Raw genomic sequence first — 16,649 nt, forward strand, 5'->3', positions numbered from 1 at the left:
CAGAGACAGAGACAGAGACAGAGACAGAGACAGAGACAGGTGGTCATACGCTGATCCCAATGGTTGTGTTCTCTTACCGACCACCAACAGAAAGTTTTTCCTTCCAAATTGTACAAGAAAGTTCTACAGTTTTCTGCTCGGACTTGAGGCAAAATCCTTTTCAGTCCTAGAACGTTCGCTCTTTATATATATTGCATACATAATCGCTGATCCACTTCTTGATTCCTGCAGAACTGATTCCGATTATTTGCTCTGGTCCCTATGGGGAACCGCTGATCCGCAGTTGACCAATTGATCGGTAATCGTTCGCACTTAGTAGACGCATGGTTCGTCACCTCATTTAGATGCAACAATTTTTTAAGTGACAAAATTAAATTCTTGTTGGACCATTTGATATTACCAGCTATATCTCTTATTGTCTGGGATTCTTTGATTTAAAAATAAACAGTGAATCCTAATTAAATTCTACTAAAATTGTGCGCGGTTAATTAAAACTCAGTCCAGATCGCGTGCTCAGCCTTACTTACTTATTTGAATTTAGTTTCATTCCTCGTTCTGCTATCACTGGAGTGCATTACTCTCCAACATTCTGACTCCTAAAAAAAAGATTTGCCTAGAACTTCAAATACAGCCCTCGACTTTGCGATCATTTTAGTATTCGGTTTGAGGCTAGTTCTCTTTGCAAATCTTTTCATATTTAGAAGAATAATAAATGATGAAGATACTCGTATAATAAAGAGCACGGAGATGGCGTGCAAATTTGTCACAAAATCTCTTCAGTTTGTCATAATCATTGTTCGAGATAGGGAAGCGCAGAAACCCCATGTTACGAGGCCATTTTATACGTCAATACTTTAAAAACTAGAATGACTGGCTTCACTAGAAGGAAAAGTTGTAATGAATCGACTCTACTTCTTCTCAGACGTAACAATTTCTAAAGAGGTTCAGTACCAGGATAAGGATTCCAAGCATATCTGATTGAAAAGTACGCAACCACTCTTTTCTTTCTCGATGTATCGTGGGATTTTTATTTAATTTGTGATATTGCTTAGTTTTTTTAAGTGGCGATTCACAAAGAATCCAGTTAGCGCTTCCACCCCATTTTGTTCCAAGCATATCTGATTGAAAAGTACGCAACCACTCTTTTCTTTCTCGATGTATCGTGGGATTTTTATTTAATTTGTGATATTGCTTAGTTTTTTTAAGTGGCGATTCACAAAGAATCCAGTTAGCGCTTCCACCCCATTTTGTTGCCGCATCCTCAAAAAGCAGTTTGCCAAGTGTTAACAACCTCGCTTTCCATAGAGCAGGACATACGCAGAGAAAGTCCAAGATAGTTTCCTTTTTCTCCGGCAGATAGTATGAATTGTAAGGGATACCCTTTTTGTCTGCCTACTCTCCTATCCGCTAGAAGCCAGTTATAACTGCCGTTAGACCGCAGGCAGACCTTCGTTCCATATTTGCCAGTATTGACGTTTTTTTGTGTTGTTCTGCTAACTCTCTCCGCCTACAATCCGCGATTTATAGATATTTTAAGGTATTGTTGGATGCACCCAGTCCTTTGAATACCGTTTTGGGAACAATGTTATTCATGGTAGATCCCCCTCTTGCCAGTCAGTTCGTCTGCTTTTTCGTTTCCTTCAAAGTTGCGATTTCGCAAGCCACAGATAAGGAACTTTGTGTTTCACTCAAGGTGGTAATGCCTATTTTTGCTTTTTATCACCAGATTAGAGGTTGTTGCAGCCGAATCCGAAAGAATCACAATATTGCCTTTAAAAGAGGAGTGCGGTTGTCCAATTTTAAGTCTATGGGAATATATACAAGCTCCAACGCTACAATCCATTTTACAGCCATCTGTACAGACTGTAGTGTCGAAGTTGTTTAGAGAGAATCCCTTATTCCATTCCTCCTTTGATGGAAAGAGAGTGGCAAAATTCCTATTGAACATCAAATTTCGGACGATTTAATCTGCCCTCCGCGAAGAGTACATAGTTTGTTGCAATAATAGACTGGCCTGATCCCTCTAACTAGCTTCTGATTCTGCTGGAACCAACTCCAAAGTTAACTTAACAAATAGCTAACTCATAGATAGTCAATTAGTCGATTTATAAACTCACTAACACGAAGAGATTATAAAATACGGACTGAGCTTAATGGAAGCCTATGCTTATAAGAAAAGAGTTTCGGACAGCGAGGAATGCAGGAAATGTAGAAAGAAGAGTTCGAGGAACTGTAGAGCATCTCAAACCACGCTTAAAAGTTTCTGGGGCAACACAGTTTGATGGATTGGAAGATATCTCAGTTGGAAGTTGGAAATGTCTCCTGGCACCATGCGGGTGGACAAGTTCAAAACCCAAACGAATAAGTTATGAGCTCCAGGTGGTACCGCTGAGGATTGAACCGGTCTATGCGTGACTGCAAGTGAACCAGTTCAACCAACTTAACCTATCGCGAGACTTTCGTGATTTTCCGCCTAAAATAGTCTTTAATAGCGGTCTCCAGTTTTGTTTCCCTTCTGGATAAGACTGAAATTTTTGGGATTTTATACAGGATATGATATGCAGTGCCAGATGAGCGCCAATGTCCTGGTCTAACGAAAACAGATCTGAGATACTCTTGATACACTACTAGCCGACTTGTTTCAATATGAGTTTTCCCTAGTTTCATTTCCTACTGGGCATATAAGTACCTACTCATATGAGAATAAGCTACAAATTTGCAGGCATGCATATTTATATATGTATGTATGGCAATAATTCGTGAGCTGCTTTGTTTTACAACATGTCGCAGTAACTACAAATTATTTTTGTTTTATTTTATCAAAGTATTTTTTTTTTTTTGCTGCTTGGCTGTTGGCCTCCCAGCGGCGTCGTAATGTCAAAATTATTGCACATTTTCAAATTTATTTTCGTAATTTATGGGCTAAGGCGTTAAAGTGAGTACTACCCTTAGTAAAAATACGCATGCAACCCTGCAGGAAAAATTGCAGTTAGTGAGACAAGTTTGTAGCTCAAGCATAATTGGCGCTATTTTGAGCAATAAGAATGACTCTTCTATTCACTAGGAGAAAATTTATAATAAAATGCGATTTTACTAAATAAAATTTTGTATTTTTTATTAATAATAATAAATCACTAATCATCATTCTAACCTCAATAGTTCCAAGTAACACCTAACATAAAATTACGTTGTTGCTTTCTCTGCAAACCCTCTTGAACATGGGTTGGAGGGAAGGCGTTATGTGCTTGTGGTGGATTTTGATTATCCTGTGAGCTGTTCTCTGCTCCACGCTGCTGCTCTACGTTTTCTCCTCCATTCCATTGGCCTTTTCGTGGTTGATTCGGTGCTTCGTTTAATTATCACTAAAAAGTATTTTAATACAAATAACTTTGCACGCATTAACAATTTAATGAAATTGCTGGCCTATATCGAAATTTACTCGCCTGCGAAGGCATTTAAATGAGTCACAGAAAAGGCGACGAAACTTTCAAATCTTTTCACTCAGCTCATCTTGAAATCTAATACTAAATATACGGCAGCTGTCAGCAGGCATGACAACGTTAGATTTCTCAGTTGATACTCACTATGGATATGCAACACTTTTATTAAGAAAACGTTTTTTTCTAACACCGGTCGCCCCTCGTGAGACAATGTTAAGCCATATCTCTCTTCGGCAAGTTTTTTATAAAAAATTGCCTGTACTTCGATGGTGGTATCCATTGAAGGGCGACAATGGGAGCATTATGCCGTTGTATTTTAAACTTCATAAGGATGGACTAGTTCTTAAACAAAAATCACCATAAATCACCTCAAAATAGGTTAGGTTAGGTTAGCCTGGTTGGCAACAAGCCACGCATAGACCTTTTGGTCGCTAGCGATACCATATGGAGACCGACTTCTATGAATACCGAAAGTATACATTATGTAGAATGTTAGCGCTTTTGGCGAATCTAAGCAGCGCTGGGGGATCCGCTTTTGAGACGTCCTCCAGACCCTCAAACAATGGGACTCCAAGGCGTTTTAAACGCGTTTTTAATAATTCCAGACAAACGCACAGAAGGTGTTCTAAAGTTTCCTCAACTCCTTCTCTGCATTTTCTGCATTTGTCCGTGTTAGCAATCCCTATCTTGTACGCATGTGCAGCCAATAGATTATGACCTGTTAGCATACCTATGATAGTTCTGCAGTCCTTTCGCGAGAGCGTAAGTACGAATTGAGTCAGTTTTTTGTCGTTAGTTCTACACATAACTTTTGCTGTTTTGCATGAGGTCAGGTTAGTCCACCTAGCTTCCACTCGCCTTTTCATGTAGTCGTCCATTTCATTGTACATATATTGTATTTAGCGGTTTTGGTATGTCGTTCTCTTGTTCAAAAGGTAGTCTAACAGCACTTTTTGCTATCTCATCTACTATTTCGTTCCCCATAACGCCTTTGTGACCAGGTACCCAGTAGATATGCAGCCTACTGTTTGCAGCTAGCCTTTCTATGGCCTCCCTGCTCCGTCGAACATTTTTGGGCTTAATGCAATATGAGCTTATTGTTTTTATTACTGCTTGACTGTCCACGTATATATAAATTGTTGAGTTCTTCCTTGTTCTTGGGGAAGCTAGCTCCGCGGCTTTCCCCACAGTAAAAACTTCCGCTTGGAAAATACTGCTGTGGTCTGGCAGCTTGATATGCTGCCTTATCCCTAGTTTTGAGCAGTGAATACCCACTCCCACTCCATCTGAAGTTTTAGAGCCGTCTGTATAGATGTGAAAAGTTCTATGGCCAGGCTTCATGCCTTTGTGCCATCCCTCCTCTTCAATTCTAGTGCGAAACCCTCTCTCCCAACTAAAGTACGGAGTCATGTAGTCTGTGCAACCTGAGCTCCATTTTCCAATTGAGCTGTGACCGAAGGTTCTACAGATGAGTACTTCAGCAGCCACTAACCTCCCCGCGGATTTCGCTGCCAATTTTTCCGCCACAAGGTCAATAGGTGGCATGCTAAGAATCATTTCCACCCCGCCGTTGGAGTAGTTTTCATCGCTCCTGTTATGCACAGAGCAGCGAGACGTTGAATCTTTTCTAGTGGCATTAAGTATGCCAGTTTTCTTGTCGCAGTCCACCATACTAAGGCCCCATACAGCAATATCGGTCTAACTACTGCCGTGTAGCACCAACGCAGCAGAGAGGGTGATAGACCCCAAGTAACGCCCAGCATTCTTTTTCATGCGTAAAACGCGTTACTGGACTTTTTCACTCTTTCCTCAACATTACGTTTCCACAGCAATTTACTGTATATTATTACTCCGAAGTACCTTGCCTGATCTTTGAAAAGTAGTTCGTTGTTGCCTGGCTTCGAGAGTTTCCACGTCGTGACCTTGTACTTCCTGGTAAAAAGTACCATGTCCGTTTTTCTCTGCACGAGATGTCCATTGGTGTCCCACCTCAATGTAGACAATTTTTTCTCAGTATAACTTTTAGCTGGATTTCTTTGAAGCGTAAATGAGGTTTTTCAGATTTTTCAAGAATTTCAAGATTGCCTTGTTTTTTTTTTTACCAGATTAATGTCTTTCCAAACAGCATAAGTGATGCCATCGCTCCTTTCAAGACCTTTGAAAAATTCAAAAAGACCTCAAACGTCAAACCCCGTCAGGTTGTTCTTGAAAGCAGTTGCCAACATCTTTTGAGTACACAATCGATTATAATATCAAACTCAGTTAACGCTTTTCCATCGTCGTTCAATTAGGTTTTCAATGCGACCAATAACAAATCAAATAAATTCAAAGAGAAATTCTGAAGGTTTCGTATGTTAGCGTATGTCTGAAAGAAGTAAACGATTACTGAATAAGGAAAATAAATTACTTACGATTCGATATATGGAAAACATGGCGAATGAAAGAATTACATGAAAACTCAAGCATTTTTCATGGTAAAAAAGCCGGAAATGATGCCAAGGAAGATAATTCTGTATATTTGACGGGCCGGAGAGGAAAGAAAAAGGTCATTACGGCTTTTACCACTGTAAAGAGATATATTTATTTAAAGAAAGTATTGTTTGTTATTTGAAATATATTTATTTTATTTTATCATTTCAAGCTAGACATCCAGCTTGTAAAACGATTGTTTTCTTTCTTCTTTCTTACATACTACGTACAAGCGTTTTTATAGCAATTTTTGCCAATGCAAGCCAATAACAAATTTTCGGTGTTTACTTGTGTAATATGATTCTAGCATTCACGCGCCGCACATAAAACAATACGTTAGCTATGTTTGCGTTTAGTTTCAAGTGTAATGAACCTTTTAAGAAATATGATACTCTATTTAAACGGCACAGCAAAGTGAATGCATAAGTGGACAATAAAATAAAAACCAAAACAAAATGTTTATGAATATTAATGTTAAGGCATATCCGACTTATAATCATACTACACCACCTGACCTGCAAGCCCCCAACGATTGATTACTGGTCTCTACTGCTTACGCCGAATAAGACTATAGTAAGTACATATTAGAATTCGACTCCTTTGCCCAAAATTGATCAGGAGGATTGCTTCAAATTATTATCGACCAAAGGGACATTTATTTGGCTTAATATTTCTATTGAAGTAATCCTAATAAGCGACTAGGGCCGGTTTGCTACCACTATTCTAATGGATTATCTTATTTTTGCTGTGTTTTTTTTCTTTCTTTTTTTGTGAGTGATGTATTGCGTGCGATCTAAGTATCACAGCAAACTTTTTATTTCTATTTCTGAGATTTATTACGTAATTTGCTGTAAGAAAGGCTTGCCTAAAGAGCGAAGTCTTGCTAGACCTGGACATTCGCATAAATAGTGAAAAGACTTCCTATCAGTCCCTCCGCCTGACACCTTCTGCAGATGGGATTGAAATAAGGGTTAAGTCTTGCTGCATGGTCCGCTACCTTCCAGTGACCTCTAAAGGTTGCAGTGATACATGATATATTTGGGCGAGAACATCCTAATAAGTAATTCGGCCATTTTTTCTTGATTTAGTACATTTAGTTAATCGCGTCCACTTTCTTTCGGCTAAAGCATAGTGGTGTAACTCAATACTTATTGTATAGAATGGGGTAGCAACTGTGACCGCCTCTGTCATGCCTAGTGTCGAATCTTTTCTTGCTAGCTCGCCTGCTTTCTCATTGCCCTCTATATTCCTGTGTCGGGGAACCCATATCAGAGTAATTTCAAGCCAATGACCAAGTAGTTCTAGTTCCTCTCTACATTGTGAAACTAGTTTGTATGAAATCGAATTGGTATCTAAGTATTTTATAGCTGCGTGATCATCTGAAAAGATAGCTACTCTTGCACCAATTTTCTTGTAGTGTTTTATTGATTTGTATGCTTTCTAAATTGCTAATATTTCTGCCTGGAACACGCTGACATAGTCAGGAATTCGAATTAATTTGGATAAGTTGAGCGGCTCCGAATAGAGACCAACTCAAACACCACAGTTCATATTAGAACCGTTAATGTAGATTTCAATGTCGAATCTACCAATCACTTTCCCTTTTCTCGATTCGGCTCTCAGTGGAAAACGTGCTGTGAAATCTTTCTTGAAGTCCAGGTCAGAGATTGTGAAGTCTGATTTGTTTTCCAGCAATGAGGATCCCTGTAAGAGGATGCCCGTACAATATTTTTGTCCAGCTTTCTATGTCCCTAAAACTCAGCGTACTGCATGTAGCGATTGTTTTTATGTGTAAATCTAATGGTAATTAGGATAACACCCAAGCAGTTTGCTTGTTGGGCTAGCGTAAGACTAACGCCATTTAATTTTGGGAGATTAAAGTTTCTTATCATAGTTTTCTTAGTGAATAGCATCAGTTCAAATTTACTCGAGTTTACGCACAAATATCAGTCTGTGTTCCAACTGCTGAGTAATCCCAGAGCTCATTTCTTGATCTCACTGATTATTATTGGAAACATTCCTGAAACTATGATCACTATGTCATCCGCATACGCCACTGTCTTTATCTCCTTTCGACCGAACTCGGAAAAGATATGCATCGAGCAATCCTTCAAGAGTTTTAAAGATAAAGGAGGATAAATTGATTGGTCCGAAATCTTTGGCTGCATAATAATCACGTCTACCAGCTTTGAGGATAAAAATCACATTGACTCTCCTCCAGGTTTTTGGAATATGCCCTAGCATAAGACTCTTTTTGAAAAAGACCTCTAGCCGCGGAATTGTCGTTTTTTCGAGTATAGCACATCATGGCAGAGAATATCCCATCTACGCAGGCTGATTTATGGTTCGAAGCTTTTCATCGCTCAAACAGTTTTATCTTGGGATACGATGTGTTTAATTATATTGGAGTTTAAGTTGGACCTTTGAACACTGTTAAAATTGTTCACAATGTATTCAGTGTTATCTGACATGTGTGAGTTTATAAGACAGTCTAACGTATCGGCCGAAGATTTTGTCCATTCCTCGTTGTCTTTCCTTAAGAAAGTAAGACAGTATGGTTCTTTAGATGAAAGCTTACTTAATCTGTCCGTATCCTTGGTTGATTCAAAGGAAGTACAAAAATATTTCTCAGCTTCTGTATGAGCTTCTCTGACTGCTTTCTTGTATTCCCTAAGACAATCATTGAAGGGCTTAAAGAACTTGCATTTGTAGAATATGTTGAAGATTTCTTTTGTCATTTCCCTAAGCTTAAATCTTTATTTCACACGGTGGGTTAAGTAATTTTGCCATACCTGATGGGATATGAAACTTCAAATCCTTTCGTAAACGAAACTTTCAAAGCTCTTACTTTCTCATCTAAGAGTTTACTTGACATAATGGTTTCGTTGATATGTTCAAGTCTAGACCGGGCTACTCTGCTGAATATGTGTCAGCTTGTTCTTCTTGTGTTTCCTAATGGAGTCGGTTTCTCAAGCTTGATATTGATATCGAAGACAATCCAACTATGGTTCGAAAAAGATTTATTGTCGGATACCCTCCAATTTCTAAATATTTTAGAGTTGTTTTTTGTGCATAAAGTGACATCTAAGACCCGGAAATTTTTTCGAGCTCGGAAAATGTGAAGGTTGGAGCGGTCCCTGCATTACATACTATATGTCGAGATTGTTGTTTAATATGAAATCGAACAGTGACTCACCTCTATCATTCGCCTCAGAACTGCCCTAAAGATCATGTCTGGCGTTTGCACTGTAGTCCAACTGCGCCGGTAATATTTCTACTTTGTACACATTTTCTAGCGGACTGTTTCTAGAACAATGCACCATGGCGTATGAGTAACCATTTTCTCAGCCATAAAGAAGCTGAATTTTACTTAAAATCAGCAGTAATCCAATGAGTAGTTCTAATAATGTACATTTTTATTTTAGAACTAAAATTTACTTAAACTTACAGAATGGCTCACCTTTCCTTAGAAAGTAGAATGCCTATTCAAAGCGTGGTGTTTGCCCTGGCGTATACGTAACTATTTCCTCTGTTTTCACTCCACCTTCAAGCAAGGAATGCTTTAAAGCACCAATGGTTGGATGTAATTAAACTTGCAGCCACAAATTTAAATCTTCAATCATTCGCTCGTACCCACATTTTTCTCTGGGTTCCCTTCGATTAGCTCCACTCACCTCAGAACTTCTAACATTATTGGTATGTATGTACGTAGTTAGCAGCGTTCGCACTTTTAATTCTAGTTTTTGTTTCCAAGCTGGCATTAACTGCAGGCAAATCCAATTCAACTGATACTCGTAAGCCGGCTCACTTACTTCGTGTTGTATAAATATTTGCTATGAAAATAAACCAACAAATCACCTATACCCACTTACTCACCCGCATTCACTCAGCAACACATAACATCTGCACGAAACGGCTTCAAACTGTTATTTGTAGACTTAACTGAACGTACCAGCAAACAATTGCTACATTTGTAGCGCTGCTGACCTATTCGAGATTTGGTTTAAAGAAAAAAACTGTCTTTCCCTCGCACTCAACCAGAAGTAGCAGATATACAAGACTCAATAAGCTTTGAGCAGAGAAGACAAGCACTAAAGGGAATGCGGTAGTTGTTCTTATGTACACACATACATACATACAAAACATAAATACACGAGAGCTAGTGTGCTTTTATGTTTTCCGTTGTCTGTGCGCGATTGTCAGCAATGGTAAGCAATGAGCAACGTACAGTGCACCCTTCCCAATGGTGAGCGCTAGTGAAGTGCTGATAAGCAAACAAACTTATGGTGAGGTTGGGAAGGGTGAAAATTGACAGCGAGTTGGAGATACTTTCCATTGCCAATCATTAAAATGTGACAGCAAACGATTGAACGCAGAAAAAGTGGGGATGATAGAAATGAGCAAAGCAAACAAAGAATCGAATTGTTTATCATGGCGTAAAGGATATGCGCGCACTTTGCAAAGGTTGCCGATAAGTTGAAGTTTTGTTGTAGTTGTACTTGTTGTAGTGAAATGATGGAAGAAAGAAGCAGCAGCGAATATAGCTTCGAATAACCTCGATTGATGATCGGTGGTTGACTGCAGGAAAGAGTGTAAATTAAATTAATGTGAATGTCCGGATAGACCAGCTAACTGTGGGATGCTAAATTGTGTTGTATTTAATGAAAGCGGATGTATATTAGTTGAATAGAAAGGATTTGCTACCAAGTGCGATTATCAATATTTTGTGCTTAATTTTGGTTACAGTTTGAAGGAGTAAGTGAGTGAAATAAAAAGCAGGCTACACAATGCATTGTTATAGGTGTAATTAAGCGAGTTTTTTTAGTGCGTAAAAGAACCAAGAGCCTAAGAGGATAAAGTAAAATACTTGCGTTCATGGGATATTTTATTATATTTTCATTGCGGAAATATACAATATAGACAACAGCAATTTTAGGAAGCAAATAATGAATTCAAGTTTTCACAGAATATTGTAAATTTCGATTTTTCGCCCAAGCTGAAGACAATTTTACATTTCATAAAGTTAAGTTCATATAAGAAAATTGGCACTCGATAATCTAGACAAGCTAGAGACAGTAAAAAAAATATTTATGTATTTAAGATGATTCTACATGGCACTGCAGTTGTTTGGTGTATGAGCAAATAATTGATTATAGGGTGATATTTCTCACGTCAGTGCAGCATCATTTCAGATTTTTTATTTTTTTTTTATTGATACTTTTTTCTTCAATCTTCAAATCTATCTTTACGACAATAAGCGAATGTTATGAATATTTAGCGATGTCATCAACCATTTGTGCGATCCTTCTGGTAGAAAACTGTGACACACAGATGGCGCTCCAATCAGTTAGCAGGCGTTGTTCTTAAGCAACGACATGTGGACATTCCCACTACTTAGGACTGTTAGCGGCAGGCTAATCACCTACCCTGTCAGAAATGAAATAGATTAACGAAACCAACGCAAGGGAAAAAATCAATATTTAGTAGGTTAGGTTAGGTTAGGTTAAGTTAAGGTGGTAGTCAGTTTATAGGACCAACTCACTCAGATCTTACACGACCAATGCTCCACCAGAATATACTAGTGCTAGCGTGTTTGCCAACCTTGGAACCATTTCTGTTATGTGCTTTTTGGTGTGGCCGCGAGCTCTTCCAGCTATACGATCTTCATCTTTTGAATCGCGACAAGTCGACGTGCTCTTAAGAATCTCTTGAATTTTAGCAACAGATTAGGGTGTTTGATTGATTATTCAGCTATTTCAGGTCATAAAATACACAAACCCACCAAATACAAGCCCACATGAATACTCGTGATTTGAAAAGTTCACTTTTTCGAATAAACCTCTAATACTTATTTTGTACGTTAACCCTTTGTTTGGTTGATTCATGGAAACAGACTGATATAGAATGAACATTTGAAGTGCGTATGAAAAAGGAATATAAACTAGAACGGAGAAGTGATGTGGGTAACGAAAGCAGTGATGGCAGGTGTTGCCACCTGTATCTATTTCCTATATTCTTACTGATCGCAATATTTCTGGTGATTTTCAACTATCTTTACTACATAAAATTTGATACCTTACTACTGAAGCTATTTTACCAGCACAATATACCTACATTATCGTATGTACCATATCACAATAATAATCAAATATATGCAAGGAATTTACAAATTTTTATTAACTTTATTTAAAGTTTTATTTTAAAAAACTAAGTATTCAGATTTATTGTCTTAATTATATATCTATGTACTTATATTATATTTATGAATACCACTACACTCGAGAGTATCCATTTATACTTACCCTAACAACTAGTGCCCTACGATTTCTTTCTTATAAAAAAAAGGCTGAGGTGTTTAAAGGTTATTTGCTTAAAAGTATGCAAAATGGTATATAAAAATATATTGTAAATGTTATTTACCTTTCCAAAATATTAATGCGTACATTCAAACAGCTTTCAGTAGGCACCACAGTGATAAATAGTGAGTGATAGTGAGCAGTAATTACTACTCGTTGTTCGAATTATATGGTATCTATCACATTGGTGCGCCGCGTCGTATGAGTAACTATTTACACAAGACTTTCCCCTAGACTGGGTAATGTTTAATGTGAAAAGTCTTACTTTTCAGACGTGTTTCGAAATTCACATGAAATATTTTCACGGTGAAAGTAAGTTATTGGAAAAAAACGTATAAATTTCTGTAGGTACTAGAAAGGTTCATCGTACACTTTTTCTTACTTTTCTTGCTTTGCGCTTAAGCCGTCGTTGTCAAGCTTCATTATTGAGAGTAATTTTTTTTTTTAATTTCACTGTGAAAATATTTCCTGTGAATGTCAGGTTATACGCGATTGTGTACTTCTATAAAAAAACGCAACAAACGATTCAACGAGTCTTCATAAACTCGCTTTAGAGGCGATACTCGCTTCTTTTTGCACATAAATACGAAAATAGAAATTATTTGTTTCGCAACAAGCAGCAAAGGTGAGTTCCAACATTGCAATACTTGTAACACCATCACTGCTAAGCGATAGTATTTTGAAATAATCTTATTATGTACACTTGTATATTCAATTTTTTCCATTTTTTGTTGTTACAAATGCACCCTAAGCCTTTTTCATCACAATTTTCCAATCCTGCACCTTCTCAAATAAGTGTTGTAATTCACAAATATATTTTTTTCTTTAATTTCCTAATATATTTACGTAAAAAGTGATTTAAAAAGTAATGTAAAAAAATTGATTTGAAGTAATGCAAAAAAAATATATATAAAATCAGCTAATCGTAATTATGTATGTAGAATAAGCTGAACTACAGCAAGACAGCGCAAATGTTTGCAAGCAAGCAAATAACATTTTTCAGTAGTAGACACCAACGCTGTTTAGCTACACCAAGCAAAAGTAGTACGAATGCTGCAATAAATAATTTTATAGGCGAATGCTGCTAAGAAAATTATTTAAATTTTATTTTCATACCAGAAAACAAGAACAATTGTTAATAATACAGCAACAGTAAATTACAACCTCTACAACAATTAGTAACAAAATAACAAAGCGAAAATAAAAAAAAAACCACAAAAAAATAACACGAAAATCAAATAGCAATCAAACTTGAACAATACCTTCCTTCCTCATTCAAATTGCAGTCAGAATAATGGGCATGGACGAGAAATTGCATCTGAAAATGTTCGAAGATAATTTGGCGCTCATTGATACGCCACTCATAGCGACAGCGACAAGCACTCACTACCCGGGCACGGTGTCCACCTCAATGCATTCGCTGCACGGCATACTCTTGTACCCGTTCAATGTGAGCGATTTTCAGCAGCGTCACGTCGCGCCAGCTGGACATGAGTCCAGCGCATTGGATGTCATCGACACGGCCAACTCGTACGGCTACGCTCAGGGCAATGGACATAGCAGCGGTCATGGCCACAGTCACGGCAGTGGTGGCGCTGTTTACTATCAAAGTATGTGTAAATGTTTAACTCTACATAGAAACGAAAATATAAAAAAAAAAAATATGCAAGCTTAAACCAAAAACCAAAAAAAAAAAAAAAAACAAAGTTTTAAAAAAGACATGCAAGCTCTTTAAACAGGAAAATACTCGAAAAAGTTTTATAATTAGTTAGAAAAAGCAAAACGAAACAGTTCAGCTAAATACTTAGGACTGTAAGCGCTTAGCGTTTAGCGTTTAGCTTGAGTGAACTGTTAGTGAGCTGTTAGAAAAGCCGCTTTCTTTGTTGTGCATATATGGGTAAATATGTGTGTATGTGTGTGCGTGAGGGCTTGCGTATGCTTGTGTGCGTGCGTAGGCTATTTTAAATGGCTAACAGAGAGCGTAGAAGAGTGATGGCGCAAATTTGAAAAAAAAGAAACAAAATAAAAAATTCTAAGCAATGTATAAAGTGTTCATTTCACATATTTACTTAATTTACAATATTTTCTAGTTTTGAAATTTTAGTTTTTTGTACATTTTTTTTTCATTTAAGTTATTTTCTTTTTGTTTTATGAAACGCTCAAGTTCACATCCCTGGCGTTAATCCACAAATATTTATTTAGATTTCTTTATTTTAATTATTCCGTTATACGCCAATGCTTCTTATGTGGTTCCCAGCCACGCCTACTCGATACTGAACAAATGTTTTTGAGTTTGGAAAAAGAAATCAAATTAAACAAAAACAACAACAAAACCCAACAGTAACAACAGCAAGAGCAATACAAATGCGTTTCGCAACAAGCTGAAAAGAAGTAAAAAGAAAAATACAACAATAACACAAAAGTCAACAAAAAAAAAATAAAAAAATACGAAAAGAAAACGAAGAAGTTTTGCGTTTTGTTATTTTATTGGTTTTTTAACATTTTACATGCCCTTTTAACTAACTCAATTTGTTTCGATTTCAATTTCTTCCTGTTCATAATCAAATCTATAAATAATCCTAAACTAAAAAACCCAACAACAACAACATTTTTGTATTAAATAGCAAACAAACAAAAAATAACAAAAAACCAAAAAAAAATATAACAAAAACATTTTTTTTCAATTTTCAAATTTTGTTACATAAAAAATTCAATTTTTCCGCACTCTTACAAATTTTTTATATTCTGCGCACCGTTTTACAGCAACAAATTAAAAAAATTGCTAAAACCAAAATTATATACATATATTTAAATATAATTAAAATGTAACAAATACTATTTTTCAAAATTTCATGCAACTCTGTTACGTTCATTATCGTGTTCAAAATAAGAATTTATGTACTTGTTACATACATACACATATACATACAAACAAGTGTCTCATGTTCATACAATTTACGCTATAACTGTTAAAACAAACCAATTTTTACAAGAAATCAACTCAACTCAATTCTTTAATTATACTATGCAAAATAGTTACAAATACATACATACATGCATATATTTCAAAGAATTCTATATCAACTTTTTTTATCACATTATTTTTTCATTGATTTCCATTCAAATAATGTTACATATTTGCCCTTCTTCTGCTCAGCTGCTGCCTACGAGGCAGCTTCATGTGTGTACATAGCAAAAACACGTGCATTTCAAGCAACATAGTCACATACAAACATACATACATACATACATGTGTATTTAAAAAATCGAAGAAGTACTCACAATGAACATTTTAGCGACTGTTTGTCATTTGCCCCATCGCCATTGCCTTAAATTTTTGGAATTTTACGTTCATCCCCACTGTTGTTGATTTTTATGAAAATTCTAAAGATATAATTTTTATTTTCACATTTCAGCCTTTTTCCAAATATGCACACGTCTGTGTATATGTACATGTGTGTGTACTTAATATCATTTTGCCAGCTTTGATTTATGTTTTAATATTTTTTTTAATAATTTTGTTTTTGCAAATTACACAATTTCAAAGCAGCAGAATGCTGTAGAGTATGATAGCTTTGGGTTTATGGAGGGGGGGGGGGGGGGGGGGAGGCTGCTTTAGAGGCTTAAAAAAATCGATTTTTTTTTTGGATGAATGTCTTCTTAAACTATTCAAGAATGTGTCCTCAGAAGCAAATTCAAAATATTTTCGGAGTCACAGAAGAAATTTTGAGCACGCGTCGAGCAGGTATACGAGCGGCCGGATCGCTCGAAGTGCGATTTCTCGGTTTTTTATTTTTGCAATTTTTCCTAATTGGCGGGAAAGAAAGGGAAGAAGTTAAACGTCCTATCGAAACGAGATAACATTGATTGTATTCGGAATTAAATTTCTTCTAGTTGAACCTAAAAATCCTTAAGAAAGTTATGATTAACCCACTTTTTAAACAATCTAAAGTGAAATTGTTTTTCCAAAAAAATTTTTTTTTTTTTAATTAGCGAAAAATTTTTGAACTTCTTACTTTTTGTCTAATTTTCTTGGTTTAACTAGTAGCTATACTATACCAAAATAAAAACTTTTTGGGTTTTTGGTTTCAGATGAAAATTGCGACCTGCATCTTTCCCGCCGTACGACACATGCACACTCGAGGTGCCTCGGCAAAATGCTTGTACCAGGCATAATATGACGTATATTTTAATGAAAAAATTTAAGAAAACTGTTGAAATTTATAGCAATAAAACCAGGAAGTTTTGTTTTAATCGAATATCTCTTTCCTTCCCAAAAAAATCCATGAAAAAATCGATTTTTTGAAGCCTCTAAAGCAGGCTCCCCCCTTAAGGGGGTCCTCTAGTTTCTTGGGTCGAAAATATCGAATTTTTTTTTTTTCAT

General features: G+C 36.6%; 1 protein-coding gene across 1 annotated transcript in view; it reads left to right on the forward strand.

Moving 5' to 3' along the window:
• The window catches only part of LOC128854753 (uncharacterized), a gene marked incomplete at its 5' end in the record, with an annotated part of 196,228 nt that overhangs the window by 91,980 nt on the left and 87,599 nt on the right, over nt 1-16,649 (forward strand). Inside the window, one exon of the mRNA XM_054089118.1 lies at nt 13,552-13,875. Within this exon, the coding sequence (XP_053945093.1) occupies nt 13,552-13,875 (324 nt within the window). The remainder of the gene's footprint in view (nt 1-13,551; nt 13,876-16,649) is intronic.

This window comes from Anastrepha ludens, chromosome 2 (genome assembly GCF_028408465.1).
Source record: "Anastrepha ludens isolate Willacy chromosome 2, idAnaLude1.1, whole genome shotgun sequence".
NCBI classification, from domain to species: Eukaryota; Metazoa; Arthropoda; class Insecta; order Diptera; family Tephritidae; genus Anastrepha; species Anastrepha ludens.